General features: G+C 48.1%; 1 protein-coding gene across 2 annotated transcripts in view; it reads right to left on the bottom strand.

The window, feature by feature from the left end:
* Positions 1-27,353, bottom strand: part of KAZN (kazrin, periplakin interacting protein) — a 171,330-nt gene that overhangs the window by 61,911 nt on the left and 82,066 nt on the right. The window contains exons 1-2 of one of the 2 annotated variants that reach the window (XM_065696816.1): positions 26,795-26,858; positions 22,715-22,871 (exon numbers count right to left, since the gene is read on the bottom strand). In XM_065696816.1, coding sequence (XP_065552888.1) covers positions 22,715-22,823 — 109 coding nt within the window. In that variant the 5' untranslated portion in view covers positions 22,824-22,871; positions 26,795-26,858. Of the gene's footprint in view, positions 1-22,714; positions 22,872-26,794; positions 26,973-27,353 lie in introns of those variants that run through there. The other variant, XM_065696814.1, reaches the window with a different exon arrangement.

The following is a 27,353-nucleotide window of genomic DNA, read 5'->3' as shown; positions in this document are numbered from 1 at the left end:
CTAACGCCAGAGCCCGCGTGCTGCCTAGCCTCTGCCTGCACAGCACAAGATCCAGCCCAGCTTTATTCACCCCAATGGGTGGCAAAATGGGGTACCCACCACCCCAGGAAGGTGCCTGCCATCCCCACCTACTGTAGTTGACCATTTTGTCCTGCAGCAACAAGGGGAAGCATCCCCCTGTGCCCTGAATGAAGCTGTCCTGAGCCCCCAGAATTCTGGGAGGGCTTATCTGGGGAAGTCTCAGAGGAAAAAGGGGATCCTCCTCAGAGCACCAGAAAGCGATGCAGCACAGGGGCAAATCCAAACTCAGGGAAGCGGTAAGTGACCTTCTCCCACCTTCTTATTGCTCTCAGGAACTTAATAGCTCAACATTTATCTTAACTCAGCAGAGATGTGCTGGAGATAAAGTATCCATCTCAGTGCAGCAGCGCTTCCAACCCCACCGCTGCCGAGCTTTAAGTTACATCCCTTATCGTCTTTTCACACTTCTGCTCTAACAGGGCATCCAAAGCAATTAAATCCAACCTATTTTTTCCTACTTTTATTCCTTGAGGTGGCTTTTTCTTGTGTGGGGCACAGATTATGGCGTTTGGTCTGGATTTTGATTCACATTCATTTTCCATTAACGACTCGACCGGACTCATCGCCTCTCCCTAAAATGAAGCCTCCACAAAGTCGTCGGACGGAGAATCTAAAGTAGCTTGAAGGAAAACAAACAGAAGCTGCAGCATTTTTGCAGGAAGAGCCCTGGAAACACAGACAGCATTTGAAAGGACTTGGAAGGCAGCGATGTCTTATTAGAGCGAGTGGGACGCCAACACGTGCAAAGAGTTATTGCTGATCATTATTCAGCCTCCCTTTTTGTGTTAGGAATGATTAGGAAACACATCACCCGCCGAGCTGTGGGGCTCCTCAGCAGCCCTGACACAGTAGCAAGCTCCCTGCACACAAGGACCAAGGGCTCCTGCCCCTTTGGGGGTGGCAGGGCTTGCTTTGGGGGGTCCTGCACCCCATTTTCTGCCCCATAATCCCAACAGTGATGGGGAATACCTCACTATGTCTAGGGGATGCCAAAGTTTCAGGAGGAGGATCTTGGGCACCTGGTGGCCCCGTGGCCACAGATGGGGTCTACTCCAAAAGGATCCATGGGGACACAGGGGAGTCCACACCTTGCCTGGATTATCAGAGCAAGCCACGCTCCTCCATTTGGCTCAGAAGGGACTGACACCTCCCAAGCACCAAATATCAACACACTGTTCTGCTCCTGAATGTCCAGCAGACCCGATGAAGTTGCCAAGGAAACCCCCGTACAGCACATGCACAGCTCTCAGCACTGGTTTTCCCCTGCTATTCTGCAGGAGCACTGGGCACCATTTTACCCCAAATCCGGTCCCTGAACTATCCCTTTCCTATTACCATGCCTCTGAGCACACCATTAGAAACATTTCTCTGCTAAGACCAAAGAGCCACACCTCCTGTTGATACGTTTGTCCTTGGAGGGCGCGCCCCTGCAGGAGGGTGGCAACGGTGCATTAAGTGCGTGTTTATCACAAAGGAGCCAAAACTGCTGCCAGGATGGTAACAGGCACAGGGAAAAGCAGAAGGGAGAGCATGAAATGGGCTGAAAAGTACTTTTTCTTCTTCTTTTTCAGAGGGTCTCAAGGACATACAGGCAGGAAACTAAACCTCTTGTATGCTCTTCCATGACAGAGTGAAAGACAGCCATAGTTCAAACCCAGGCTGCCTTTCAACCCAGGAGCAAGGAGAAACCTTTCCCAGCAAGTCTGCATAAAACCCCACGAAACCAAGGCATGGAGAAATAAAATTACTCCTAGAGCAAATGACCAGCAGGAAGCGGAGCAGAGCAACCTTTACAGCACTTTCCCATCTCTGGCACTGCTCAAGGCCAGGTTGGAGCAACTGGCTCTAGTGGAAAGTGTCCCTCCCCATGGAAGGGGGGTGGAACTGAATGAACTTTAAGGTCCCTTCCAACCCAAACCAGGCTGATTCTATCATTTTCTCTGCTTGCTTCAAAAGCCTGTATGATTCTGTACTCACAGAGCTGGGCAAAGGCACCATGCAACCATGGGAGAAATGAACTGAAAAATAACCTGTGTATTTCCCATCCAAACTTCTCTTTCCCAAAGGAATTTAAGCTTTTTTAATTATGCCACCTTCTCACGGAAAACAGGCCCTTCTGAAGGGCAAGGCTCAAGACACTGCAGGGATGCAGATTTTAAACCCATTCATTATGCAAATGGCTCATTTATTGCTGCTGAGCTGAAAGCAAGAATCCCAGGCATGCAAATAAAAGGAATCAGGGAGCAACAGCAAGCAAATGCATGATGGCATCTGCTGATTTAGGTAATAAAATAGCACAGACCCAGCAGGCAGCAATTTATCTTGGAGTTTCCAACTACAAGTTGAAATCAGTCTCCAACCAGCACCAGTAAGTCCCTGGGCTCTGCAGGACCATACAACAGGAGCATCCCTAGCAAGCAACAAGCTGGAAGTCACCCTTGGGCAGCACAACCTGCCATAAGCCTATTTATTCCCAAACCTTACAGATGCCCGAGTTGCGCACAACTAAAATTCAATCACTCAGGGCCATGGGGCACTTGCAGAGTGGCACAAGGTGGGGAGCTGAGGCATGAAGGGGTTATAGATTTCCTCAGGAGGGTTGTAACAGAGCCAGAACTGCAAAGCTGTCTCAAAACCCTTAATAACCACCCCTGTGCTGGGTGGGAACGAACGTTCATTACCATCTGATAAAGATTCAGAGGGAGAACGTGGCTGGGAAAGGAGACAGAACTCCAAGTTAGGCGGGAAATTTTAAGCAGGACTATCCTGGGAACAGCCTGCCTCCACATTTCTCTTCTTCCAGCGCCTGGAAGCACAAGCACAGTCGCATGTATGATGTTCCACGGCCAAGGATGAGCCTTTGTCCTCCAGGAACTGAATCATGTACAAACATTGCTGAGGCTCAGCGCCTTCCAGCTACTGAATCTCATTTGGGTCCAAGTCCTGGAAATGACCTGGCACGGGGCATCGCTGCGCATTACAGCCATGGGAAATAATAAGGAATTTAAAAAGCAAAACAGAAACATTGAGCTGAGTATTAAAGAACCTTTCAAGTTCAAACATGGGGGAAAAACAGGGATACGGAGCCAGTCCAACATCAGCACTCTAGGTCAGATAGAAGAAGAAATCTCTGCAGACTTGCCTTTTGGACTTACTGATCTTAAAGGTCTTTTCCAAACCAGCTGATTCTATGATTGTTTGTACCATTATGTTAATATCATTAACACAGAATCGTTATGTAAATTGTGGGGGTTTGTCTGTAGCTATCACAAGGTAGTTTTAATGTAGAAGTGAAGCCAAAGCAGCTCAGTGCCTGGGAAGACCCAGCAATGCAGGAAGGTCTCTGGCTGGCTCAACACACAGAGCCCATCTGGACAGACTCTTATTTGCCTCCTGCAGAGAGGATTCACTTCGTTTTATGTACTTCTATATTCTTAAACAGCACAAGTTCCAATTTAAAGTGTGCTAAAAGTCTCCTTGTAACTCTTGCTGCCAAATGATGGAAATGACAAGAGAGATCCCGGCAGGATTTGGTCAAGCAGTTATCAACAAGCAGATTAATTGCTAAGACAGCAAGATCCTGATCCACAGCCACCCGACAACAATCAGGTAATCAGTCATTATGTGTCTATTACTCAAAGTCCCAGCGCTGGCATGACACCCGTGTCTGGAGCCACACCAACCCACGTGGTGACAAATAGCACTGAACGTTTCCTGCCTCAAAGCAGCCAAGCTCAGCAATTTCAGATCTGGGAACTGAAAAGCATGAGTTTACCTGGGCTGCATTTCCAGCACGAGCTGTATTGTGTTCAGAGCCAAAACTGATTTCTGCAACAGAGAGACTGCTCCTCGCTTCAGACAAGAACATAAGAAATAACGTATGTGCAACAATACCCCGACTGACTTTGTGTTTCAATAAGCATTCACATGCGTGGTCCTGAACAGATGAAGGACAAGTGCTATGGGCTGAATGGGCTCCATTGAGTAAAGGTAATTAGCTGTATAAGCATATGCAAGATCAGGACCTAAATTTGTTCTCTGTCTCCTGGGACACGGATAAATCCCTTTTCTTGTTGTTGCACGGTGTCGATAGATAGCGCAAGTCTAATCATCACTGGCTGTCATATAGCGTTTTCCTTGCAAAGGCATTAAGGTCAGGGAAATAGCAGCTCAGGTGACAGAAGAGCCCTGTTGGTGACCTTATCACAAGTTATTGTCAGATCTGGAAGCAGAACTCACCTTTCCCAAGCTGCCATTAAACAATGAGAATACCGCTGCAACATTTGCTGTGATAAACCAGCACGATGCTCAGATAATGGATCTGATTATCAGGAGCTGCACCCTCCAAGACAAGGCTCTAATTTCACTCATCTAAAACACATATTGCCACAACAGATGATGAAGTCTGTTATTACAGCCTTGATCCCGTGACTCTTTATTTGCACTGTGAAGCTTTGGCACGACCTGCTCTTGTCTGGCTAGTCCCTTTGTGGCAGAACAACGGGAACAGCAGCTTCAGCTATGTGGGATATAGTGCTAGAGGGAATACAGCACGCATCAAAACACAGGTAACCTCCACCAGATCCCTGTGAAACATGGCTTTTGCAGGGGTGAACATCACTGGGTTTGGTGGGGTTTGGTTTTCTGTTTGTGATTATTTTAATCATAGACAGAACATCAGCTCAGTGCTGATGTACACAAGAAGCCTACCTGGTGTATAGGCGCCAGACAAAACCAAAATCAGCTTGGGCAAGCAGAGGCTTTCTTTTTTGACAAGGACAGCTCAAATGGAAACCTACAGCATCCACCCATGTCTTCCATTCTTTACTCATCTAGCTCCCCACTGACTGTAAATTCAATAGAAGCAGTTACCTTACTCACATCTGATTGGTCATTCCAGCCAAACTTACTCTCATTATTCCCTTCAACAAGAACCAAGCTCCTACACTGCAGAAACTTTTATTTGCAGTGCCTTCACTGCAATGATCACAATAATTATTCAAACTCCCATATAGCACTTTCTATACAAGAGCTTTAAGAGCTTTAACAATGGAAAGTTATTACCAGAGCTGTAACAATAGAAAGTTATTACCAGCATCCTTATTTGTGAGAACGAGGCACAGATCAAATGAATTGCTGAAGATCATTCAGCAACTCTCTGGCAATGCCAGGAACAAAACTGTTGTCTCCTGACCCTCCATCCAGTGCCAATTTGGACAGGGAAAAGAAAAAGCACCCTTGAAGCACATCTGAAAAAGGAGAGGTTTGTTTTAAAAGGGCTGAAAATGAGCTTTTTCCAAAGGAGCATCCTCATCAGGTTACATGAAATCTGTTAAGAATTCTGAAAGAGATTAAATGATGTTACTGATCGCTGCATACTGGGAAAATAGATGAAAGAAGGAATGTGCATTTTGGCCACTTTCTTTTCTCCTTGGAGCATCCCACATGGGATACCCACCACCAATCACACAGGACTCTATCCTGTAATATGAGGGATGTCACATTTAAGGATTATAACCCCTTCCTCTTCCTCATCTCTCCTCTTCGCTTTGTTTTGGCCCTTGTGCTTTTGAAGTCGACACATTCAAAATGCACAGTGAATTTTGACCATCTTGGCCAATGTGATTTGCTCAGAAGTACCAAACATGCACTAAGTCTCCATGAAACCCTCCCTTCTCGGAAGCATTTCATGAGACAGTTTATTTAGGAGAAAGAACAGGCCTTAATCAGCAGAACAGCCAGAGAGAAACAGAGTATTTATATGAAGCCACATCCTGATACCAAACACGATGCAGTCCTCCGAGGCAGCGATTAAGGAGATTGCCCAGTGGAAGGAAATTTAGCAAACCAGATTATCTCTAACAGGCTTATCCACTGGAAAAATAATCACAGCAGCGATGAGATAGTTTTGAGACACAATTAATGAAAGGTAGGGGAGAGGGGAGATTGTAACAGGGTGACAAAGAGCTAGAATCCATAACATACAGATTGTCACGGCTGATCAGACCTAAGGACATTACACAACCCATTGATAGCTGGAAGAGGAAAGGGGCGTGAAGATGTTCACAGCGCCTTGTGTCTGGTTGTGCCAGGGGCATAACTGCTTTTATCTTTTTTAATACAGCAACAAGAATTCCCTTGTTAGTTCAGTTGACATCCATGAGGATGAAGGATGAACAGTTTCCATCAGCAGCGATGCACTCTTCCTTATAGCCCAGCTGCTCACATCCACAGCTACGTCCTGCAGCAGAAAGAACCATCTTCTCCAGAGCATGATCCCAAACATTTAAACTCATGGCAAAACTCCAACAAACTAAAAATGGGTAAAGGAATACAGCTCATGGGATGGACTTGGACTGAAAACCACAAGACATGGCTCTTCCCACTGCTGCAGATTTCCTAGAGGAAAACACTGCTCCTTGAGCTGGACCACAATGGCACATGAACAGCCCAGAGCTCTTGCTCTACACTGCATCACCGCTGGGGTAACTGGCTTTCCCTTACAGAGTTACTCTATGTTATTTCCAGCCCACACTCCTCTTAAATCTCCGACCTTAAGTCAGAACTCAATAACAGACAAAATCCATAACCCTAAATCTTTTTGTCCCCCTCCTTTACCTTCAGTAAACTTCACATTCAGCACTGCTACTCCCATGGGTTCTCCTCAAAAAAAAAAATCCCAATGGGAAACGTATGAGGGCTCCTGACATGGGAAGATGTCCATGCCATTAACTCTGGCTGCAGATGGGACACGCAGGGACAGAGAGATTAAGGAATTTGCCTGAGCTAATGACATGGACATCTTTCCACTGACTTCACTAGGCTTTGGACCAAATTCCTGTACAAAGAGTTGCACTCAAGAGCTATAAAGGAGCTTAATTCATTAGCATTTTTAAAGTACTTTTAGATCCTTGAGTGAAAGAGGCTATCAAAGTGCAAAGTAATTTTATTAACGATAACAGTCTAAGAACTGCAAGTTGAATCCTTCAGTCAAAAGCCTCACGCCACAAATGGCTTTGTAACACGGAAACACCACAAAGTCCTAATATTAAAGCTTCCTTTAAAAGCCTTCTACTATGCACTAGTTTTCCATAAAAGATTCCCTTTATCTCCACAAATTCTGATGGTAGTTTTTACATTCCCACACGGCAGCGTGCATGCAAACCCCCCTGGGGAAAACAAAAGGCTGTAAAGCCTATTGCAACCCCTGGTAAGTTCTTACTGTCAGCAGACTTGATGTGCTGGATATGCCATGTGAGGACACTGACCGCAGGGTCTACCTGCAGGGCACCCATGCACCCTGACCTCCTCCCATCACACTGGGAAGCAGAAAACTAAGCTATGGCAGGCTTTGTGCATGCAGCCCTCCAGAATTAGGCACAGGAACAGCACACAGGCAGTGCAAGGGACACAAGGCAAGAAGCCTGGCACGACTGCAGGCTGGCCTTGCGTGCGGTTCCTTCTCTTCAAAACGAAGTCTCCAGCCTATAAAAACATTGGCAGCAGGCGCCGGAAGATGCACTCTTCTAGTGTTTCGCCAGTGGAATAGACTTCATCCTGTTTCCTCTGGCCCCAGATCAAGCAAGACTCCTGACAGGAATTTTCCATTATCCTGTGGCAAACATAGCAGGGCAATCCGGCCACTTAACCGCCTTACGCTCTGACCCCCTCTTCAGCAGCACGAGCTGGTGCATAAAGCACAAGGCATTTCTTGCACAATGCGCTGATTCCAGTGCTGCAGCCCGAGCAAGAAGGGCTGGAAATCCCAGGCTGCATTATGAGACTGCATTGGGGCGATGGAGAAACCCCTTGGTCTTCTCTGCTTCACCTCTGCCCTCCTGGCAGACCCTCCTGGGCCCTATTTCCAGTTGCTGAGTGCACAGCCCAACAGAGTTGTAAACCAGGGAAAGATGCAAACCGTCAGTACCACTCCTCTGCTCCTACTTTGGTAAATCCTTTCCTCACACTGCTTTTACAGTAGACTGCAAACTGATCTCCACAGCCTGTGCAACCACCCCACCATAGCTGGATCTCCATGCGAGAGACACAGCGAGTGTGAAATTCACCCCCTAGTAACCCAAAGGAGAGCATCCACATGACCTCAACAACCATCCTCAGGAAGAGGGGCTCTGGAAACACATACGAAACCTACAACACCTTTGTGGATACAGAGACCATCGATTAACACAGGTGCCCTCGAATCACCAAGGATCAGAAGCCCCTTCTGCTTCACAGGGTGGTACAAGGGGTTTGCTCAAGGTGCGCTCACAGCACTGATAAACACACAGAGCTTACTCTGGCTTTTCCTATGCCACATTTATTAGCTCGGGAAAAATGTCAGGCATCTCCTCATCCCTGCTCATTTCCGATGTGGTTTCTACTTTTCCCAGGGTCACAGGCAGCGACAGGCATCCCCGAGGCTGATTTGTGTTTGGAGCCATCTGCTAAACCAGGGAGGATTGAAACAGCCTACAGGGAAAATGAGCCACTGAAGAGCACTGGGGTTTCCTTGGTAGTGACAAAAAACATTTGCTTTACTCCCTCTTCACAGAGATCTGGTCTTGAACAGTGTGATGGCTCAGCTCCAACTACACCATTCCTTGTAGCAGCATGGTTCACATCATCTAGGAGAAGGCTGCCACTCCAAAACCACATGCTTAATTACACCACAGCATATCAACCATTTCACTTGGTCTAGTTTGCAGGGGATGGGAAATGCTGGGATGTCTCACCCCAGAGTTATCTGCACCTGAGTCATAGCAGTGTGCAGGTGCCCACTCCCTCCCCTTGGCCACCACACCCATCATTAAGCAGTCTCAAAATGAACTAAAAGAGCTTTAATCCCACAAACAGCTTCTGCATCATGAGCAGAGAACAGCTCTGGTGTCAGCATCACAAGGGGGAGAGGAGGAACCGCCCGCCAGTGAGGGGACAGGAGCACAATGCCCACATTGTCCTTCACTGCAACTAACTCCAGGGCAATCAAAAGGCCAAGGCTCTTGTTTGTGAAGGGCAACGCTTTTCTAGGACACATCCAGCAAATGGCAGGTTATGCCCTGCCACAGCAAGATACTTCTCGTGTACCCCAAAACCCTACTTGGGGACCTCTGTAGCAGCCGGTGCAGTCAGAGACGTTCCCTGCCCAGGGAGCTGCAGTTTCAACTTCCCAACAGAATGAGTTTTACAGGGTAAAACAAGAGCTTTTCAAATCGTGTTTTCAATTTATCAGCACCTTCCTCCCACTAGAAGGCTGAAGTTGGTGGGAACGCCGTTAAACGAGTGCCACGTCACCTCTTGAAAACAAACCAGCAAGGGACCATATCACATCTTCAAAGATTAATCTGTACTTACCAACTAATCAGCACTGACAAAAATAACTCATCTAATTATAAGAACACCACCATTTAAATCATGAATTATATGCCTTATTAAGAAGTAGAATAGATCAGAGGATGTGAAACAATTGCAATTAGTAAAACAAGAAACGCCAGGAAACAAAAAACCCCTACAAGTGTGATGTGAATTGTAGGCATTAATCTTCCCAAATAGTGACTGATCTCCTCAGACATACTGAATGTCAGGAACAGTTGAAGCCTATTGCAATTCCATGAATGCAATTCACCTTAAAATTGCTGAAAACTCCTTTTAAGAACTTGCCTCTGCCCTCCCAGACCCACCCCCAGGCCATCTCTCCCACCCCTTTGACGTGCAAAAAACTTAGCAATACACAAAGTGTTGGTCCAGGCAGGAGCTCCTTCACCAAGCAAGGTGCAAACCCATCCCTTGCCCCTGGGGGCTTTCTGCAAGAGGAACCTCCTCTTACACCTGCAAAGATGCTGTGGGAAGCAGTGACTTTCTCCTGGCATTACTGGGAGCAAGCAGGCTTCTGTGCATGTAATTGCTCTGCTGGAGGAGCAGGGGACAGGGATGCTGCTGCAGATAACAGCCAGGGGAACAGGGGATGCCTTCAAGCACTCAATGCAGGAAGCGTTCTCAGTTTTCTTTCAATATCATCCAGTCCCTCTGTACTGCACATTAATCAGACTCAGCCCCTGCCCTATATAATGGTTCTATATTGTGGTGAAGAGGAAGGGTGGGGGATGCACAGCACCAAACCTGCCTCTCACTGCTCTGGGTCCAGCTCTACTTCCCCATGTTCTCCCACATGTGCTCCCATAGGCAGCGTGTTGTTTCCCCTTCATACAACTACTTAAGCCCACTCCCTTTGGCAAAATACACCCAGGAACCTGTGTTTTACAGCAAATCTCAGCCCTTTCCTCCCTACTCAACCATCATTACCAGCACAACCTGGGTATCTTTGCAGGGATCATGTAACCAGGGCTTTTAACCATGTCGTTTCTTCCCATCCAGATGTAGAAAGACGATCAGTACTCTAAAGGACACTCAGTGGTAGCAGAACAAGCAAAGGTGAGGGGTTCGAGCTTTCCCGACAGGAAGGGGTGACCCTGCTCTTCCTGGATAAGCTTCAGCATCTCATAAGCACCTCAAGAACGTGGTAAAAGGGATCTCCTTGCGGCACTGCAGTAATGCCCTGTGCTGGTATGAGCCCAACAAGCTTCTCTGCCCATGTCCTGGAGCACCCAACCTTACACCTCCAGGGGCGACTGCTCAGATGGTTGTTTCCTGATCCCAAGTCTTTCCCATCCATGGTCTGTGATATCCTACAAGCCCTTAATCCCCCTCTCTGCAGCATTCAAACATCAAGGGGTGTATAAATCCCCTCACCACTGTTTGCCTGGGTGTTCTCCCAGACTCGTGTTACATCCTTAGCAATATTTACCTTCTGAGGGCTTTAATGCTTGCTGCAGTCCTCCCACTGCTCAGATCCAGACTGGCATCATGAATTCCTAATTGCATCTCAACTTATACAACAGAAAGAAAATACAGTACATGAAAAAAGAAGAGAAAACAATCAATTGCAAAACACTTTAAGCAGAAGCAAGAAATCCAAACCACTGGGTGTCTTTGAGGTGGCATGGTAAGACCTGAACAATGGTAAACTTATCTTTAAAATACCAGCTTTCTTCCAACCAAGAAGCTAGTCAGCTAGCAAAACTCTTCTGTTCATAACCTGAGTGCTGTTCATGCAGACTGGGGGTTATGCTAAGGACAAACTAATTCACTTAGTGTCCAAAATTAACTTTATTTAGCCCAGCCCCAAATCATTCATGTTGCTCCTTGCCAACAGGTCCTGCAATCCCTCCCTCTGATAACCTGCACCAAGTTAGATGAAAAAGAAGAGGCTTTTGGTTAAACTTTCCCTTGCAGTGCTCAATACACCAATTCACAGTTGGGTTTGCTGCATTATTCTCCTTACAGATAATCAACAGGTACCTTTACTGCACTAAAGCATCTCTGGTTTCATACACCACCTCTGGCTGACTCCACCTTTCAAGAGAGGCTTTCCCCCAAATGTGTTAACATTTTACACAGGAATATTTTCCAACTGAGCTCACTTTTAAAGAAGAGTTTCAGCTGGAGACAATTGGCAAGGTCAGGAACACAAACCAAAAGCCAAGGGGAGGAGGTCATGCACAGGCGGCGGCTGAGAGCCCACAATACATGCATTTAGCTTGGGACATGCGGTTATACACACTATGGATCATATAGATCATATCACATACACACTATGTCTCATATAGGAATACTCCTATGGAGAGATCCTTCAAGAGAAGCTGGTCAGCCTTGGACTTCAGGGGATTTGCATCATTCTAGAAAACACACATTTGAAACCCAAATTAAAGAAGTACATCCTCTTCTTGCCTACTTGCAACTCACCTCCTAAGCATGTTAATGCATGGGATCAAGAGAAAACTGGAAATGAAATGAAGTACAACCCAAGGTGAAGCCAAGTTGTTTGTTTGCATTACTAAAACCCACAGAAAAGAAATGCAAAACACAAACCAGCCCAAAGCCAACAGGGAAAATAACATTCAGTCAGAGGGTAAACCTTTGTTTTTATCCCCGTTCACTTGGGTCAGCTTGAACTTCTGTTAATACCATCAACAAGCAGCACAGAATACTCACACCTAAATCTCTGTCCTGTCTGGTGTTCACAACACCAAGCTCATCATTGGTTGTGAATTTAATGAACATGTTGGTTTTCCCTTCAACCCAATCATTAATAGGGTTGATAAATCAAATGTGCCATTGTACTCTGTAACACCAGATTTGTGGTAGTCCTCAGAGGACCAGCATATATGAACCAAGAGATGAAATTCACCGAGACATAAATAAAGCATCCGCATAGCAGCCTTCCAGTACCTGAAGGGGGCCTATAGGGATGCTGGGGAGGGACTCTTCATCAGGGACTGTAGTGACAGGACAAGGGGTAATGGGTTCAAACTGAAACAGGGGAAGATTAGATTGGACCTAAGGAGGAAATTCTTTCCTGTTAGGGTGGTGAGGCACTGGAATGGGTTGCCCAGGGAGGTTGTGAGTGCTCCATCCCTGGCAGTGTTCAAGGCCAGGTTGGATGAAGCCTTGTGTGGGATGGTTTAGTGTGAGGTGTCCCTGCCTGTGGCAGGGGGGTTGGAACTGCATGATCTTGAGGTCCTTTCCAACCCTGACTATTCTATGATTCTATGATTTGTGACAGTCAGATATGATCATACTCCAGTAGTGTGCTCTGGCCTGCCTGACAGGAATGCCGTTAGACCAACACAGGAAAACATACGAACCGGCAATTCATTTTGTGCATCACTTCTCCTTTCCTTTGTGCTGTCGCATCAGTAACATCTACTTTTGTGTCATACAGGCACAGGTAGAAGACAATACCACTGGGACAGTGGGTTCATTTCTTTTAAATGGAGGATGGAGACTCAACACAGGAAACAGACTATTTGTCAGACTGGTTCTGAGACTGTCAGAGAGGTTTTTGCCCCCTCTTATGACAGTCCAGCTGAACCTCAGGCACGATGTTTTCCTACTGCATCCTCCTGCGTGCACAACCCCTGGCATTAATAAAACCATCAGGAGGTTATGGTGAAAGATGAAAAGCAAAGCAACATATACAGCAAGCATCAACTTTGACCCAACCTGCCCCACAAAAGCAAGCCTTAGACCCTCCATCTCCACTGCCGATGTCCAGCATGGCAACATCTGCAACCTGACCTCTCATCCAGCAGTTCACCAGTTCCCTCAGGTACTTGGTGCAGGAGGTTTTGCCCAGGGAAGAGTTACAGGAAAGCATCTTTAAAACAAACAAAAAAAACCACCCACAGCAAACCTTGTCCCTGTGCAATCATGTGGCTTGGCTTTTAGTCCTGCTTCTCTTTCAGGTTTGTGCAAAGCAGCCTGGCAGAGGAGAGCTTCCCACCTCGCACAGCACCAGCAATGGGGAAAGCTCCTATGCTGAGCCTATTTAAATGCTAATAACTGGGGCAAGGCAAAGCTGGAAGAGGCAGGGCCTTTGTGTTCATTCACCTGACAGTGCCAGGACCTCCTTTCCACCTTCACCTGAAGGACCTGGAGGATCAACCCAAAAACACAAGGGTCCTGGATGTAGCTCACAATCCCAAAAGAAGATCTCAGTGGATGCTCTGGGACATCCAGATTTGACATAAGAGATGCTACCCTGAGTGGGTTGTGGAGATGCATTGGGCAATGAGCAGTGCTGGGAACACCCTTGAGGAACCAACTCCGCTTGCAGGCGTCTCCAGACGTGATTTGACGCAAGCACAACAGCCTCTACCAATAGCAATCCTCAATTAAGCTGAAGTGGTGCCACAGTAGTGTTGCAGCCAGCGGCAGAGAGCGATGTTGGGTGGAATCATCTCACCTGCTGCCCTGGATCACAGCACAGCCAGTGAGGAGACCAACATCTCCAAGGACCATGCTGTCTCCGCCTGGGATGTCTAAGCTATCAGGGAGAAACATCCTCTGGAGGTACCATCCCTCCCTGTGACTGCACAGGGAGCCCCAGCAACCAGCCCAGACAAGACCCGTACCTGTCGGAGGGCTCAGCTCAGGCATGATGAGTCTTGGTGTGGGAGCCCTGCCAAGGTTCAAGTGCCTCACAATTAACTTTCACAACAAACCAAAGCCTCAAGAGCTTTTCATCTCCAAATAAGTAGGAGATGTGGGCCTACGCCAGGGCTTTTGTGCCCTCCTTTATCAAAGAGGTGCTGATAAAGGACCTTGCTTCTTTTGTGTTGGCGAGCACATCCGCACAATGGGAGCTGCCTTCATTTCCAGAGCAGGATAAGAAGGGCACGATGCAGCTTTGCAACAGGTTAAAATGCAGGGAATGTTTGCTTAGCAGCTCAACCTCATGCAAATAAGATTAAAGGAAATGCTGAAGAGCAAACAATCCCAGCATAGGTACCATCCACAGCAAAATTCTCTTGGTTGTGGTGCTGTTCGCCATAAAAATGAATTAAAAATATAAATCTTTTACTAAATATAAACACATTCTTGAGTTCACCAGAAAGTAGCTAATCTTCCATGCTAGCCATCATTTGTAAGAGGTGAAATAACTAACAAAGCAAGTTCATGCTTGCCTGAATAAACAGGCAGGAAGGAAACTGCTGCGTGCAGATCCCAACCCAGCAGGATAACACACCAGCAACGGCTCCTCATTAGGAATCTCTGCTGGCGACAGCACTTGTCAGACAGACAGACAGACACCATGCTCATGCTTATGAAGTTCAGCCTGACCAGCACCTCGTCACGAGAACACTTTCACAACCCCCAGAACATCTCGCCTGTGAAGGAGAGGTCTCCTGCACGTTGCTCCTGTTGGGAGAGGGAGATGCCGGCAGCAGCACATGAGCACACACACTGCTGCTGCTGCACTACCCAGCGAGGGTTTGGCTGCAAATCAGAAGGAATTGGCAGTATATTGCCCAGGACAATATTTACCCAGTTCGAGTACGAGCTCACTGATAAAATACAGTGTTTTGCATAGTACTTATATGAGGTTTTATGGGATTTGTTCTGCTCCTGACAGGCTCCTGCAACTCTCTGATGTTAATAGTAGCTGTGCAGAGGGAAAAAAGGACTTTTCAGTGTGGGATTCATGTTGAAAAGGGCCCTGACCCAGTACTGTGGTACCTGCAAAATCCACAGGGTGAGGGGATGAGTTGCAGGCAGGCAGCTGCCATTCTCTGTGATTTAGTTCAAGCCATAGCATCTGTGGTACCCTATGCCTCCTCTTCCAACCCTTGTTCCCTGATAGAATGGAATAAAGCAAGATCTTGCTCTTCTTTACCCTCTTTTTTCCCACTCATTTGGAACAGAATGAACACTGAAAATGTTTTGGTGATGTTAATTACCAACTTACTACCGGTCTTCTAATGACTTATCCACAGATTTACAGAGATCTGAGCAGCTCTGCTAATCAGGGATAAATCTTGTATACTGTAGAGTGTTATACTTCTTTATTAGTCTTTCTTGTAGGTCTAATTAATGGTATTACTCTCTGAACTGTGTACACACACTTAAAGAACTTCAAGATACACTGAAAACACACCCCCAGAGGAACCAGGATGTGTTTAATAATTTCCTACCAGTTATCTCCACCACTACATCCATTCATGTCATCTACTTGGAGCCAGCAACACCCATCTCACCCCTCTCACTCAAGATACTTGGTTTGATAAGTGACTTGGACCATTCATATTAAAAGAAACCATAAACAAAATCATCTTTAGAGTATCACTCCAGATTTTCCACTTCCCCTCTCTTTTCCAGATTGTCCCAAAGATACCGACACTCATTCACTGATTCAAGTCCAGGAAAGATGCAAAACATTGCTGCAGAATAAGCTTGTACTTACATCAGCAGTAACGACCAAAAATGAATTAGCAAATGAATGCTTCAGTGCAGTTTTTGTGAGGTAGCTAAAATGTCCCAAATTTGGAGTCTTTATGTGCAGCTGCAACTAAAAGGAACCGGCATAAATCACAAGTCTTCAAGGCTCCAATCATTTTTCTTTTCCAAGACTGCCCAAAAGCTCAACTGCTCCAGCTCAGAATACACCAGAGGATCAAGCACTCAGCCAGAGATGACACTGGCCATGAGCTCCTGCAGCCAAATATCACCCAACTGCCAAAGCCCCTCATGTATGTCCTGACCAAGGGGCAGGTTGCCGCAACCACACAGATGCCAAAATACCTCACCAGAGCTTTCAACCCCATGGGCTTGGCTCGTGCTGTGGCAAAGACCTGGGTTGGGTCCTCCACGTTCTCACAGAGATGGTACCATCTCCTGGTGTGAGGATGGCAACAAGGGGTGGAAACCACCCTTCAGAGTTAAAGGAACTAACCCTTAGCTGCAGCACCAAATTCCATGTGTCCAAGAACCAGGTCTAACAGCACGTTCATAAAGCCCCTGAAATCAGCTGCAGCCTTGCAAGTCTATCCCCAAACACTATCCCAAGCCCATCCAAGAAGGGTCCCTCACCAATGAGAATTTGCTTGATTCCTCCCTGTGCAATATCCACATCCACTGGAAAACGTGACTGTGCAAAGCAAGGTTTGACTAAACTTTGCGATGAGGTGAAAGATGTGTGTGCTGACAGGCTCGCACTGGCACACCACCCAGCTCTGCTTATCTGATATCATCTGGATCATTCAATGCTGCAACAAGTGGAGTTAATGCTTTATCTGCAGATGGGTTTTTAATCCTGCATTACCATGGCCATTACCATGTTCTTGTTGGACTGATGAACAGGCAGAGCTCTCATGGCTGCTTTTTACACATGCTCCCCCTATGCAAACTAACCTAATATAAAATAGTCACAACTATTTACCTGGATTTAACATCAGGCTATTTCAAGACCAGGCTGGACAAAGCCTTGGGTGACATGGTTTAGTGGAAGGTGTCCCTGCCTATGGCACAGGGGCTGGAACTGCATGATCTTAAGGTCATTTCCAACCCAAGCCATTTTATTGTTCTAGGGGCTACAGACACTCTCACATGCAGCAGTTCAACACTGATAACACAGGAAGCACTACAGTTCACAAACCACAACAGCATCAAACAAACCTCAGCCCAAGATAATACAGGTTCATTCAAATGAAAAAGAAAAGAACCTTTAAGGAACCTACAAGGTATTCAAACCATTAATCCTGCCATACATGTAATGCTGAATCAAATATGTTCTGCTGCTGCAGAGCAAATGTGCCCATCAGAGAAATTACACCCCAAAATCAAACTGGTCCCTAATGACAGCACTCAGAAACCGCAGTGATAAGCAGGGTGTAGAAGATGTGTTCAATTAGATCATTTGCCAAAATACCATCAGAAATTATGCACGTCCAACGAGGAGCAGAGCATTGAATGGTTCTATGCAATGGTGGCAAAAGTATTTTTTGAAGCTTTGCTCTGCCTGAAAGCAACAATAAATTGTATTTGGGGCCACACTTGAAGCAACCTCAGCAGCTGCCAGTGATGTGCCCAGGGTCCACATGCCTTGCTCCGGGGAGCAGGCAGACCTTTACACAACCTGAGCAGCTTGTAAGCAACTTCTGGGAGCTCCAGTCCCAGGACTGGACCAAAGCCACCCCATGACATAAGCACGAAAACATGGGCAAGCTGACAGCTCATAATCCCATTCCAGTGTGCCCCATTCACACCGCTCTTTCCCTCTGAAGCCTGCTCATTCAGCAGCTCCTACACCAGGACAGGCAGCACTGGGCACCGAGCAGAGGACATCCCCAGGAGCAGATGATGCCACTCAGCTCCCCACCATCCCATGGCTCATTCCCACCACCACCTCTCCCAACCACTCCAACAACCAGTCAAAAGCATTCATGCACAAAAACATTCAGGGCCCTGCAGGAATACACCCTGATGCCAACACAGCCACTGCCTGGGTACTTCGTGATTAACAAATCCTGCAGCATCTTTGCCTATGTATCAACACACCACTCCAAAACATGCCTTCGTGGCATTAAATACAGCTTTTTTCTACTAAACAGGTTAAAAAATAGGTTTCTCAGACCCACGCTGCTATGCGCTTCTGGTTTTGACGGCTTTTCCCACAGAAGCTCCAGAACCACCACCTCCCTCTGCTTTTCACTGAAATTGAGGAACTCCATTACTCAGCCCTCTCACCCAAAACTGCCAGTTTTAGATGCTTCTTGACCACAAAGGGAGATCATGCAGGAAGTAAACTCATTTGAACAAACCCATGTGGCTCTAAAATGAGCTCCATTCCCAAGGATGACAACGATCTTTGCAGACTCAATTATATAGTGCAAATGTGGCAGAGAGCACACTGCATCTCCACCTGAAACGGTTCCCACCCCTTCTGCTGCCTGAGCCATCACATTGGCAGCAAAGAATCATGACAAGTTGGGAAAGGCCATTTAACAACTCCAGACAAGATGGAGCGATGTAAAAGTTCAGGGAATTAATGTTAAAAACCTGCAGGTGGATAAAACAATAGCTTTTGCCCAAGCAGATAATGCAGTAATAGAGAAACATGAAGACAATTAATTGGGTGTGTTTAAGGCTGGAACAAACAATGCCAAATACACAGAGGAAGTATTCTGCCACCACAGGAGGAGGAATCTGTTTTGTGAATGTGCTGCTGTCACTCGAAACCACACGACAACGTTCAGCTCCCAGGGAGTACCTCGGAGCTGGGCTCTGTTCCTCCTTGGTGAGAAGTCACCCCAGAGAAGTGCTGCAGATGCGCAAGATGAGCTGCGAACGGGTCCCACAGGGTCTCCTCCAGCAGCACCATTATCCCAGACCCCACACAGCAGGCTGTGATGGCCATGCCAGGACATGCTGTGCCTTCCCAGCTTCCACATCAGAGGGCAGCTGTTATTCAACATTCAAAATGCATTTTCCTACGCAAAACCTCCATGTAGTCCCCTAAAACCTTTATAGCAGTCCTAGAGGCTTCTTTTAAGATGTTCTTTTTCCCCCTCCTGCATCTTCAGAGAGTGTCTAGACTGTCTAAATCAAGACATCAAAAAGAAGTTCCTCAAATCTATTCCTAAAATCAATTCGCTTTGCTTGCCACCCCTAACGCAGCACATCTCCCTGGAAAACAGGCAAACGCTTCCCATGCTTGTGACCCTGCAGCAAATTTCGACCCGCAGCCGCACCTTACAGCAATCAGAAATAGCCTGGGAAAAACACTGCTTTGTGATGGGAGGGAGGGCAGAGACTGCTCCAAACAGCCCAAGCATGAAAGCAGAATCTTACAAAGACCTTTTAACCCATCCCTAAAGGGTACGCAATGCTCTTGCGCACACCTAAATGAGAACACAACACCAAACTACGCATTTTAAGATAGTCTGCTGCTAAAAGGGAGCAAGAGAAGCTGTTCCTTAGGGCAATTAGCCTGCTACATGACTGAAATGTGTAGCTGGGGCCCTCAGTTATACAGTTCAATGGTGAACTTGGCAGTGATGGGGGAACAGTTAGACTTGATCTTAAACATCTTCTCCAACCTCACTGATTCTACAGCACAGACCCAGCACTGGGCCCATTGGAAAAGGCCATCAGTAACTCCACGCTATTTTTCCCAGGTAATTTCCAGGGGAGGACAATGGGCAGTTTGCTTAAACAGCAGGCTGGAGCAGAAGTGTACTTCATTGACATGCACGCTTGCATTCACTCACTGTTGGAAAATCCTCCAGTTGTAAGGTGGCCATGGGACTTGCTTATCAAGTTAACGTACTGGCTAGTGCAGGTTGCTATCATCAGAAAGACAGGTCCACTTCCGTAAATCCCATGTTTTAGTAAGAATTTAAAGGAAAATGAAACCAGAGACTCAAGTGTTGGAGCATCTCTTGGTTACAAACCTCAAACATTGTCTAAATGGCCTCAATCTGCTGCTGCAGAGGCACAAGCTCCATTTCATCTTCTCTGCAAAGAAACACTCCTCCGTAGCAGTGTCAGCTCTCCAGGTTTGATTGCCATTGCTAACAGAAGTCAGAGATAGGCATCAGCAGAGCATTGTGCTTCACTTGCTTCTCTTTATATCCTACAGATCACACGTATTCAGACTAAACACTATTCCCCCCACCCCATCCAGTGCATGCTATTTTCTGTAGAAGGGCTGCTGCACTCCCCAGTGGGGGAGGATGCACACTCTCACGAGAGAGGAGGTGATGGAGACGTTTGGGATTCTCCTCCAGATGCCACCCAGAGAAGAGGGACAGTAAAGCAGAGATTGCACAAGGAGAGGAGCACATCCCCAGGGACAGCATCAGCAAAGGCTGTGACACACCAGACAACCCCAAAAGTTCAGCTCCCATGTGCAGCCTGTAAAACCTGTGAAATTCTGATTTAGAGGCACAAGCAGCATGAATAGATGCCAGGGACAACAACTCCATGAGGACTGAGAAGGGTGAGAAATGGATTTACAGATGCCCTCAGAAGAGATACCTCTTCCAGAAAGGAAGCAAGAGACACAGGCGACCCTCCAAGGCCAGGATGCCACAGCAGGGCATCACTCAGTCCCTCTTCCTTCTTCAATGATAAGGTTGATCTTCTCCCATATGCTGGGTCTAATGGGTGCCTACGATGATCCACGATGCTTTACAACAGCATCACATTCCCCTTCACGCTTCTGTGGGCATCGTTGCTCCTTTCCCATCATCCAAGCAATCCAAAAGCAAACTGTAGCTGTGGTGCTGCATGTACTTGAAATCTGCAGCTGACCACACACCTGAAAAGGAAAACTCAAGAGTTTTTCCATCTCTCAGGGCAAACACAGCCCTGCGTGCTGCAGCTTTCACATCTCATAGGCATTCAAAATCCTAATGACAAGAGCCCATCTCTCCTCAGGTGCTCTATGCAAACACAGATCCCTGCTGCAGCTCATCTTCTGCACTCCACAGCTGAGGTCTTCACAATTAAGCAGTTTCAGACACAGAAACTCTATCAGGCACATCCAAAAAAACAGAAACCTGCCCCAAAAGCCACCCACACGGAGGCTCAGGAGCAGCCAGCCAGCACCACACACAGGCAGCTCTGTCCCATCCCAGCAAGCCAGGGAAGGACAGGACTAACAAGATTAGAGAAATATGTTATCAGATTACCGAAGCCAGAGAGCAGAGCTGGGGGGCACTGGGGTATCAGGATGACCCTGGGAGCTGCTGCTTCCAGCCAGTGTCACACTCAATCATGATAAATACCGCTGCAAAGTTGCCCTTACCCAGTAGTGCTTTGTCCTTCCACATAGCCTCTGTTATCTCAGGTCCCCTTGGTTCACAGCCTGACACCATCACTCAGCCTCTCACCCCAAGGAAGGCACCCCCAAACCCTCATATTCCCCAAGCCTCCAATTACCCTGCTGGGCCAGGGGTGCACAAGAAAAACTTTGGGGAGAGCTTTTCCTTTCCTTTGCAACTCCTGCAAACAAACTGACTCCGGAAAGGAGTTCAGCCAGTGCTTTCGGAAGCAGTTATTCAGTGGCTGTATTCTGGTGAGACAGCTCAGCTCTGCTGATAATAAAGAAAGCTAAATCTATTGGACCTAACGCAGAACACAACTCCCAACATCAAAATATGCATTTGTCTAGCTTAAAGCCTCCAGACCTGTTGCTTCCACAAAATTCATCTCAATACCTGAAAGCATCAGCCATAAAGACTCAAGCAAAATTATACAGCAAGAGAAAGCAGCAATAGATTGCAAAGCAGTAAGGAGCAACTCCCTGAGCCCTCACCATCCCGTGGGTGAGGATGTAGCTTAAAACCAAGGTCCCTGATTGACTGATTCCCAGGGTTTGTGCACAGAGGTAAGCAGAGCCTGGCTCCAGACACTGCGCCACGTTACGAGCACTCCGGCTCTGCAAGCTGCTGCGTCAGTACCAACAGCTCTTATCTCACGCTTCACTGTCAACAAGAAATTATGAGAATTGAATTTTAATAAGCTGGAGACTGAAGCTTTGCTCTATGTCACGCTGGTGCTGAGGTTCAGTGCCTACCTTATAACAAGGTATTTCAGCCCTGTTTCATGCAAGGAGAAAAGCAGGAACCACTTGAGGAAAGGCATTTGCCCTCAACAGCTGGTCAGTGAGCCCCCCAGCTGGTCAATGAGCCCCCCAGCTGCAAAATCTTTCTCAGCACCAAACAGGGTTTCAGATTAAGATGCAGATTTTCCTGTATTAATGGGGACCTGAAGTGCTGTCTGCAGCCAGTTCCTTGCATCTAAACCAACCATGTGAATATTGCTATGCACAGACTTATTTCCCAGTGCATGAAATAGTTTCAGAGCATGGAACCAATTGCTCCTCAATCTGGGAACTATGCAGGAGAGAGTAAATGAAGTAGGAAATTATTAGGCAAAGTAATAGTACAACAAGACTCCCAGCACTTGACAGTATCCAAATTCCTCAGGTTCCTTTACAGTATCAGCTCTCAAGCTCTGGAAGAACAAATAGCAGGGAAGATTTGTGAGAAGATGAAAAAGGTACATTTTCAACAGCCCAAGATGATTACTCGCAAAATAGCAACAGCACAGAGGTAACTGATTGCCTCCTGGGCAAAAGTCAAAGTCTTTGCATTGTAGCTGTGAAAGTATAGAGAGATCAAAGAGAAAAAAAGAGAAAAACCCTGGGTTTGGCTGTCATAAAGGTCCTCCCGGCCTTTTGGTCTCACCAAGCACCAAGACACAACTGCAATCTTCCTTATGCTGCACACACCTGCGATCACAGCGCAGCAAGGAGGAGAAATCCTTGCTTCCAGGAGCAGGGTGCAGCTCCCGCTCTCTTCCCAGCTGAACTTCGGCAGCGGCCATGCAAACCCCACCATCCCCAGCTCCACACTGGGCCACAGCGACCACTGCACACCACCGACGCTCTGAAATAGAAAGCATGATAAGCCCAATGCTGAAGGAGATATTATTAATAACACTCAGCTATTGATTGCATTTTACATCTTCAAGCACTTTACCAACATTAATTAATTAAGGTGTTTTCCACTTAATGCAGGGAGGAGACTAAAGCAAAAACAGGTTAAACAGACCAACCGCCTGAGCAGGCTGCCCAAAGCAGTGATAAATGTTCCATCCCTGGCAGTGCTCAAGGCCAGGTTGGACAGGGCTTGGAGCAAACTGCTCTAGTGGAAGGTGTCCCTGCCTGTGGCAGGGGTTGGAGCTGGATAAGCTTTAAGGCCCCTTCCAACCCAAAGCAGGCAGGGATTCTATGATTCAGCATGACAAGTCCTTACACCCAAACTCCTCATTTCCCCGTGGATCTTGCTTTTACTTCAACTACTGAAAATAAAGGTGTAGATTCAGCAATGACCCTAACCCAAAAGCCCAGAGGTGCACCCAGCATGAACAGGGGGCCACTAAGCTGCAGCAGCACTTCCTGCGATGCTCTGACTGCATCCCTGCATCCCGCTGCCACTGCAGCCTGACCTGGGCCACAGGGCAAGGGTTCACCTTTTGCTTGCAATTAATTCAAGGCATTCTAATTCAAACAAGAATCCAAACACGAGGGTGCTGACACAGGGCTGCAGTGATGTTAGCGAGAGCTGCCTGTAATTGCTGCACTAAGCACCAGGGACGTGAAGTATTGATTTCCACCCTGAGCTGTATCCAGCTTTAGACAAGAGGCTGCAGCCAAAATACTTCTTTCAGCAAACTCACCGTTTAGAAAAGACCGTCAGGGCTGAGAGTTTGAGTGTTTAACGCTCACGCTAAGGACTGTTAACAATAAACAAGTTCCATGCCTGCCTACCTACACACGCCCACCATCCGCTCCTCCTCTCCCTCTTTGCTGAATTCCTCCAGCTCTGTTTTACATTGGGTAAACCAAGTGCACTTCACTGCTGCAAAAACAGGGCATTGTGGAGAAAAGCCTCGGTGTGCACAAAGGGACGGAGTTATTACCTTGAGCTGCCTCAAGCTGCACCATAATTATACAAACAACACACTTCACAAACTGAGTATTAATTACTGAGCATAACACAGAGGTGCACATTTACCTCCTCTCATGTGACCCACGGGATCACCGGGCTCCTTCCCACACTAAGCAAAGGGACCTGACAATTCCACCATGTGATTCTACACCAGGACCACAGCAGATTCCCACACCATGCATCCATCCCACCAGCACATCCCACATTTGCACTCACAGGTAAGCAGTTTCCCATCCAATTCAAGCCTCCCGCCTTCCACTGATGTATTTTGTAAATCAAGCAGCTTGGCAACCCTCCTACTTAGGAGACACGCAACAGCTATTAGGAGAGACTTGTCTTCGCCCCATCCTTCTGAACAGTGTCTCAAAATCCTTGACGAAAAACATAAGGCTCACTACAGATAACTTGGGCCTGTCTGTACAAACAGAATGCTGTAGGAGAGCATTTATGGTAGTATAGAAACAACAGGACCAAAAGTAGGGAAGAAACCCAAAACAGAGTGCATCTAATCAGTGGGTTCTGTGGAAACCAACTACTTTCCCCCCCCTTCTCCTCACTATTGCTCTTCAGACGCAATTTTACACTTAACTGATTGGCTTCTGTTACACCCCAGTGGTACATGGCTGGACACATCACATTTAAATAATAGCCTCTTCAACTCATTGGGAAGGGGAAAAAAGTGCATCTACAGCTACAAGATCATAGAGTCTTCCTTGTTGGAAAGCATCTTCAGTCCCAGACATCAGCACTCTGAGCCAAATTTGCCAAGTTAGAGTGGGGAGATGGAATGAACCCTTCAGCAACTGCAGCAAGTGCTAAAGATGCTGGTCTTACACCCAGCCTAAGACAGGACCACTCTTTGCCACTGGTCACAGGGACCTCACAACTCCAGCATACGTGCAATTGTAGTTATTAAGGAGAAACACACACTTCTATGGCACCATTACCACACACCAACTGTTTTCCAGCATGGCAAGAGTAAAGGAACTCCAACGAGGAGATTTTCCATCGCTCAACAGAATAGATAACCTCTGAGGAAAACCTTGACCCTGGAGAACCGCACACACCCCTCTTCACCCAGGCACATGCAGGAACAAAGGCGCTGCCCCCTGCAAAAACATGTGTCCCTCCACAAGTCCTATGGAGAGGAAACAAAACAAAACACAAAGGAGACACTGAAACAGCTGCATGCACAAGCAGCCAAAGGATTTCACCTGCTTTTCTAGCTGCAAGGCTACACTTCCACAGTCACAGTGATGCCCTCCACAGCGCATTCCCAGCTGCATTCCTGATCCAGGAAAGGAAGGCATCATCCCGCTGCCCTTTCAGCAGATTCTTATAACAGAAAAGCATCTCAGCAGCCTGGATGCAGCACATGGAAGGGTGCAGTTCTCATTACACCAACAGGCACTATGCGTATCAGCTCTGAACATACCTGACCGCGCACGTAACTGCGCTCCCCGCATACCTGCAGCGACCAGGAAGCTCTGCTGGGTCTGGATCCTGATGCCCAATAAACCCACCTGATGACTGATTAACTTTGTTTAAGGAGTGGAATTCACACACCACACCCCTGCTGCCAAACCAGCTACATACAACAAGCTGATGGAACAAATCCACACATTAAACCCTCTAAATCCATTTGAATTAATGTCATAACACCACCACACCAGGGGTGGGCTGAAGGGAGCAGGGATGCCCACCATTACCTTAAAATCCTACAGCTTAACGGAAATGCAACTCTTAAATAACACCTATATAACCCAAATAACCACACCAAGAGATGCTTGCAGTAAATAAGTAACAAGTAACAGCTACTGATGTTTTTATCACCCAGGTGTAAGTTCAGTTCAGTTACGGGGAACTGGGAGGGCTGGCACTATTTTAGTTCTGACACCAAGGCTGCTCCAGGGTGAGCCGTCAGGCAAACCTGCAATTATTCGGTAACAAACAATATATATATATATTTGTATTTCCATGCTTCTGAAGTAGCAGTGATGGCAGCACTACTCTGATTAGCAGAAAACGGCAAATTTCAGCCAGGCGAGAGCCAAACCCGGCCGAAACCACTGCAGAAGCAACTCGGATCGCGTTCGCTAACCTTCACTCAAAGCCGAGAGCACAAATCTCTCCCCCAGCACCCCGTTCTTCACGCTCAGCTTCCGCTGCTCCAGCTCCGAGACCTGGGCATAACTTTTTTTTTTTTTGGGGGGGGGGTTCAGGGGCAGAAGAGAGGTGTGTGCATTGCACAGGGGCTGTGCAAGCCCCACACTGGGTTAAAGCCACTCTGTGGGTCGGCTCCGTGCAGCCAACACCGAGCTCTGCTCCTCCGGGGCGGCCGGAGCCCCCGTCCCCGGGTCTCGCCTGCGCCCCGACCGGCGATGGGACGTGCCGGGCGCCGGGGACAGCCCCGGGCCGGCGGCAGCGGGGAGCGGCGGGGCCGGAGCGCGGCTGTAACATGGCTGCTTCCCGACCGAATTACGAAACCGGTTATGGGAGCAGGGTACCGGGGAGCCGGCGTGCGGGGCCGCGGCAGCGGTCGAGCACCGCGCTGGGGATGGAGGGGGGCGGTGAGGAGGGCAGATGGGGGGGTGTCTCCATTTGGGTGGGGGGGGGCGCGCGCTGGAGCTTTAAGAGGCGGAAGAAGCTGCATGGAATTCGCAGCCTGCTCGAAACCTGCGGGGAACGAACCCACCACCGGCGGATGGAGCCGGGTCTCGACGGGACGCACCGGGCACCCCCCGGCACCCCGAAACCCCAAACAGATAATGAAAAACAGCCACGAACGGACGCAGTTTCCCAGCGGTGGCCGCGGAAAGACAGCCCCCCCCCCCCCCTTCGCCCCTCATTCCCCTCACCTTGCGCGCTGTGGGGGCCGTGCTCCATGGCCGGGTCGCTGCCCAGCTCGGCCAGGCGGCGGCCGGTGGCGGCCAGCTCAGCGCGCAGCGCCGTCACCTCCTGCCCCGCCGCCTGCAGCGCCCCGTCGATGCGCAGCGCCAGCTGCTTGTTGTCGTCCATCATGTGCAGGATTTTGGCCTGGGGGAGGGAGGAAGAGGAGGAGAGAGGTGAGAGAGCGGGAGCGGCGGGGGGGGAGGGGGAGCGGTGGGAGGGGGGAGTGGGCTGGGATGAAGGGGCGGGGCTGTGGGGATAGGGGAGGGGGCTGTGCCGGAGGGGGGAGCGAGGGGAGGGGGCTGTGAATGGGAGAGGGGCTTTGGGGGGTGTGAGAGCCGTGCAAGGGTTGGGGGGAAAGATGGGAGGGCTGCGCAAAGGGGGGGCATGCAAAGTGAGGGAACGAGGGGAGAGAAGCGAGGGGAGGGGGCTGTGAAGGGGGCAGTGCAAGGGGGGGGGGGTGTCTGTGTGACGGGTGCGTAAAGGGGAGGGAGCTGTGCAAAAGGGGAGTGCAATGGGGGCTGTGCA

Source organism: Lathamus discolor, chromosome 16, assembly GCF_037157495.1.
Source record: "Lathamus discolor isolate bLatDis1 chromosome 16, bLatDis1.hap1, whole genome shotgun sequence".
NCBI classification, from domain to species: domain Eukaryota; kingdom Metazoa; phylum Chordata; class Aves; order Psittaciformes; family Psittacidae; genus Lathamus; species Lathamus discolor.
Note: the sequence above shows the minus strand (reverse complement) of the source record. Positions and strands in the feature narration are given on the sequence as shown.